The sequence below is a fragment of the Cicer arietinum genome, chromosome 5 (assembly GCF_000331145.2).
Source record: "Cicer arietinum cultivar CDC Frontier isolate Library 1 chromosome 5, Cicar.CDCFrontier_v2.0, whole genome shotgun sequence".
Lineage (NCBI taxonomy): Eukaryota > Viridiplantae > Streptophyta > Magnoliopsida > Fabales > Fabaceae > Cicer > Cicer arietinum.
Genome location: NC_021164.2, coordinates 70,383,006 through 70,389,005, shown reverse-complemented (window position 1 = coordinate 70,389,005; position 6,000 = coordinate 70,383,006). Strand labels below are relative to the sequence as shown.

Genomic DNA, 6,000 nt, shown 5'->3' with positions numbered 1-6,000 from the left:
CTATTCCTCTCTGATGAAAATGATGGTGCTGAATTTCCAAGTCCATCAAAAGGATCAGTATCATCGTATACTCCACCATTAGAATGTGATGAACTATTATTTTTTGTGCTTCTAGAACTAGTAAATTTATTAATTTCTCCCAATGGGTCTGCAAAGTGGCCTGAGGATGATGAAACAGTTGGAGATGAAGCTGATTCAAATATTTTGAAAGGGTCTTCTGTTGCATTGGAGGTTGTTTTAGATGCACTGAAAGTAGATTCTGATGATGAACCAATATCAGGAGTGGGCCTGTGAATGGAACTATACATTAATAAGAAGAAGATATTCTGATACATCAACTAATACGTGAAAATAAGGGATTGGATTGTCTCTTTTCTATTATTCCCTATTCTCCTTCTCTTCATGTTTGTTTAATCAAATGAGATGCTTAGGAACAACAAAGCCATAAGACTTTCAATTCCTATCACCTACTAGACAAACAAAGCATTACAGAAAACAATAACTTTCTTTCTCCATAGATCTGTTTTATATGAAACCAGATAAATGATGAATCCACTTCTTTTAATAGAAATGCAGAGCAAAGGGAAATTATTATGGAAATCCCAAAAGTTCCTATTACTGAAATAAGAATCTTAGAGCTATAAACAAAACATTGAACATAACCTTCCCAAGGAATACGGTATTGTCAAACTCATGAAGTAATAACTTAGGTACAAGATTTCATTGGAATCACTCATGCTTTTTTGTATTAATGTTTCTATTTGACTCAAGGGTGCCCACCAATATGAACCAATTCAAAAATCTCGGGCAAAAATTAAGTCACTAAAGAAAATTTGCTCATTGGTGCCTCTGTACCCCTTCCAATCTCCTCCAAGATTCATTTCAAACAATGCCATGCCAACTTAGATATGAACTGCCTAGATTACCATAAAAACTGATATCGTACAAACAACCACAGATCGATATTTCAAAATAGACAAGACATCCCATATTCTTGAAAGATCTAGTAAGCAACAAGCCTGAATCTTCACAGCCAAACAGACAAATTTTGCCAACATGGAAAAAAATACATTATTAGCAAAAAGCATCCTCTTTCCTTCCAAACCAATTCCTAATGCTGGTAAAATACCATCATAGCTACCTCCAAGATCCATACACTATGATCATTTTCAGAAGGTAAAAAACAAAATCAAATATTCAGACAACAATCGACTGATGACGTTACAGGCCTGTCATTCCTTGTCTAACTGCAAGAAATAGAAAAACCAGCACAGATAATATTCTATAACATGTTTTAGTATATAGTGGGATGAACTTGTGAACTTAGATATTCAAGAATACAGACTACTTACTGCTATATGAAAGCCTCTGCAAAGATACAGTGAGTACGTGATATCTATAGATACATGACAATTCAAAATTTTAGGAAGACTATGTAGCCAATGATTTGTCTCCACCATGTAAATGTCTTGATTCGCTAATGGAGCCAATTGCCAACTAAAATTTTGCCAAAAGCTTTTAAACTCTCGTCGGAACATTCAGATATTATCAAGTGCATGGCTTTTCTGGGTTTTTTGTTTTATGAAATACGGGAAGGAGGCAGGGCCTTCGTCAAATTTTCAGTTACATTCAACATTTCACACTCATTCCATAGTTATATAATCCCACAGTTTCACATGTTATTTTTACACACGAATTGGCTTTCACACTAATCCGTAAACCTCAATCTCATGTCTCACTACACAACATTCACTAGCTCATAAACTATTATTACGTCAAATGCAAGCAAAAGTCAAAAAAAAAAAATATATATATATATATATTCTTTCAACTAAAATGCATTTCATCATAGAAACAAGCTTGTATTAATTAAGAAGATACGCACAGTAGCCACACCTTTGACGAGAGGACTTACTGTTCCCAAATCCAGGGATCAAATCATCAAAATCAGCAACGGTTTTCTCGTTCTTCTTCTCCGATTTCTTGGAACGACCGAATCCGCCGAGAAGATCATCAAACGCGGCGGCGCTTCCATCGTGGTGTGATACCTTGGAGGAAGTCTTGACGCCGTCGAAAATGTCGTCGTCGTAAACAGGTTTATCGTAAACAGGCGAGTTAACGGATTTTGAAGCAGAATCTAAATTGAAGAGATCGGAGAAGGGAGCGGAATCTTGATTAGAAGAAGGAGAGGATCGGGAAGGTGATTCGAAGTTGAGGGAGGAAGTTTTTGTGAAATTGGAAGATCCTTTGGATGACATTGGTGCAGATTTGCCCTGTGGTTTTAAGCCGAATTCAGTGCCTAATAAACCGTCGAAATCGTTCATGGTGAGATCTGGTGAGCGGTGGATCAACGGTGAGAGGAGTGAATGGTTTAATTCAATCTCTCTTATTCACTTTTTTGTTTATTAATCTCTTTATCTCTTTTATTTTTATTTGTTTGGCTCCTTGTTGTTCTTGGTGGTTAGTGGTGGTTGATTAGGCCATGGTGCTCCATTTTCTCACTTGTTCCTTCTTCCTCCTTCTGTCCCTTGTTCATCCTCATTTTCTGCGTTATGCCCATTCAAATCATTTTTATTTTAGTGGGAAGAAAAATACATGACACGCTTTTAAACTTTAGTTTTATATTGCTGCCTCTCTTTTTTTTTTAAATTAACTCCTTCACCGACATTATTAGAGATTAATTTTGAAACAAATTTCTTTATCTGAACCAGTTACAAACTTTATTTATATCACTAGAAAAAATTAAAATCAAATATTTTTTTCTATGTTTTGAAAAGTAATACTTACATTTGTTTACTTCACTTTTTCTCCAAAACCAGCTTATTACAAATATTAAATTTTATTATTATCACATTATATTAATAATTAAATATTTAAATTCATAATTTAAATTTTATAGATATTCAATCTATTGTTTAAATATTTAATATATATATATATATTTGAAATTATTTAATAAAATATCAAATAAATTTAAAATTTTATGAATTATTAAATAAAGTAACTCAATTAAAAATAACTCTAAAAATCATTTGATTCTTTCTCATATTATTTTAAAAACACCATGCAGTTTTTTGAGTTAATTAGTTATACTAAATTAATTTTTAAGTGTTTTCTATCCCACATAAGTTCTTTATGTTCCATTATGTGTATATTATTACTCTTCCCACACATTGTTTTACTATATGCACGTGTCTCTTGTGAAAGGAGCAGAGCAGAACCATTTGATACGTATACCTCTTGCTCACTGTAGATTTAGGTTGAACGAATTGGGGTAAATATTATGCTAGGGAGAAGAGGAATTAAACAATTATTTTATGAGATGTTTGCTGTAATGGATAAAATTTAGTAAAATGAAATAGAGAATAAAATTTCCTAAAAAGAAATTGTGCTCCGTAAGTAGAATGACTTCTGAATTTCGTCTTGCTTTCATTAAATGTTTTTAATAGTACATATATAGTGTTGGAATTCAGCTGACAGTCGTAAAAATACTTTCTAAACATAATGTAAATCTAATTGTAATGTACCTTAGGGAATTCATAGGATATTCTAGAAAGATCTTATTTTTATGTAGACAAGGACATCACCTTTATATAATCTATAACACAATCATTCTCCCAATTGGGCCTAACTTTGTTTCTCTTATACGTGGGCCTTGTTTTGGTCCAACATCATAAAGGCCCAACTCCTCTTCCTCCATCAGATTTTGACTCATGGCATCCCTTTCCTCATGGAAAAAACCTTGTCCTCAAAGTTCAAGCGAAGGTACATTTTCTGAATTTCAGTAAAAGATTCTCATGTAGCATCCTCTGGATATTGACTACTCCACTGAATGAGAACCTTGTGTTTTTCCGAATCATACCCATGCTGCCAATTTAGGATTGCAACTTGTTGTATAACAGGTTGATTGTCTTCAACTTCTGCAAGAAGATCAAATTAAGGTGTTGCATCCCCCAAGCATGGTTTTAGTTTTGAAACATGGAATACTGGAAGAATTTTGCTTCCATGTGGTAACTGAAGTTCAAACGTGACATCCCCAATAACCTTTAATATCTTGAATAAACCATAGAAGCGTTGGGATAGCTTAAGGACATGTCACTCGATAGTAGAGGTCTGACAATATGGTCGCAGTTTGATAAAAACTTGATCACCTTCCTTGAAAGTATGCAGCATCCGGTGTTTGTCAGCATATAAGTTCATTGTTTGTTGGGCCTTGATGAGCTTCTCTTTCAGTTTTTTCAGAATTGTCGATCGATTTGTGAACTCTGAATCAACTGCCTCAATATGTGATAAACCTGCTATATAAGAAGGCAAAGAAGGAGTGGGCATTCCATACACAACCTAAAATGATGTATACCCCGTAGTTGTGTGAACTAAGGTGTTATAATGCCATTCATCCCAATGAACGTATTGCCCTCAATTTTTGGGTTTGGTGTGAACAAAACATCAAAGATATTGTTGCCAAGTCTTGTTAACAATTTCAATTTGACCATCACTTTGAGGATGATATGCAAAAGAAATTTGCAGCTTTGTGCCACTCAATTTGAACAGTTCACACCAAAGTTTGCTAAGGAAAATTGGATCTCGATCAGAAACGATGCTCTTCGGCGTTCCATGAAGTTTGCAAATAATTCTGCAACCTTTGTGGCAGTGAATTGTGTTGGTAGCATTCCAAAATATGCAGCTTCAAATAAACAGTCAACACCAACTAGTATCACAATGTTGTTTTGGAACAAATGGAGTCCTATGATGAAATCCAAATAAATATATTCTCATACACCTTGAGGAATTGGAAGGGGTTGAAGCAACATGTATGGAAGATGAGTAGGAGTTTTGGTGTATTGACATATACGACAGTTCACAAAGTTCGTAATATCTTGTTTCATCCATTCCCAATCGACATTCTCTTTAAGTCGACCCCAAGTCTTCTTCTCAATTTCCCTATGACCTACTAAGGGGCTTCATGAAACTCCTCAAGAAGGACTTGTCTAAGGTAAGATACAAATGGTATGTATAGCTTTCTCTTAAAAAAAAAAAAAAACATGCCTCATATGAATTTATAGCGTGGATGCGCCTCTGAGTTATATTGGATTTTATAAAGAAGTTATTGAAATTGCAAATCAACTTGAATTGCTCTTTTGAGATGGTGTAACAACTACCAATCAAGAACAATTAAAGTCAAACATTGTAAAGGTGATTCATGTACACGTGATAAAGTGTCGGCGACTTTTTGTTTTATGCACCAGGTTTATACATAATTTCATATGAATAACCTAATAGTTTAGCCAAATAAAATTATTGTTCTGGAGTCTGACCTACCCGAGTCATTAATTCTCGAAGGTTGCGTTGATTTGTGTAAATTATGAATTTACTACCCAAGAGATATGTCCTCCATTTCTTAATCGCTAAAGTAATGGCACATAATTCTCAAACATAAGTAGATGCAACAAGCATTCGGGGATAGAATTTACAACTATAATAACATATGAGATGACCCCTCTAACATAATACAACACTCATTCTCATCTCGGAGGCATTTGTTTTGTGCACAAACTCTTCATCAAAATTTGGCAAGGAAAGAACAGGTGCTTCGGTCAAAGCCTTTTTTAAGGTGTCAAAAGTCAATTAAGTCTGATCAGTCCAAATAAAAGCGTCTTTACGCAGTAAATTAGTAAGAGGGGCAGCTAAAGAAGCATAATTAGAAACAAATTTACGATAAAAACTTGTAAGTCCAAGGAACCCTCTAAGATGTTTAAGTGTTTGACGTTGTGGCCAATTCACCATAGCTGCAATTTTCTCTGGATCTGGTCCAACACATTTAGGGGACATAATGTGGCCAAGGTAAGCCATCGATGAATGAGCGAAACTACATTTGGATTGTTTTAGAAAAAAATGTTGCTCAATAAGACAATTGAAAACCACTTACAAATGATGAACATGATCCTGCAGCGTGAGGCTATAAACCAAGATATCATAAAAAAATAAAAATAAATAAAAATA

At 34.4% G+C, this 6,000-nt stretch overlaps 1 protein-coding gene across 1 annotated transcript; it reads right to left on the bottom strand.

Annotated features, from left to right (window-relative positions):
• Positions 1 to 2: 2 nt before the first annotated feature.
• Positions 3 to 2,596, bottom strand: LOC140920540 (auxilin-related protein 2-like; the record flags this gene model as incomplete). The annotated part of the gene is made up of 2 exons (XM_073368848.1): positions 1,897 to 2,596; positions 3 to 288 (listed from the first exon to the last, which is right to left on the bottom strand). Coding segments are annotated over exons 1-2 (714 nt in total), but the record flags the coding sequence as incomplete, so codon positions are not given.
• Between the last annotated feature and the right edge of the window lie 3,404 nt (positions 2,597 to 6,000).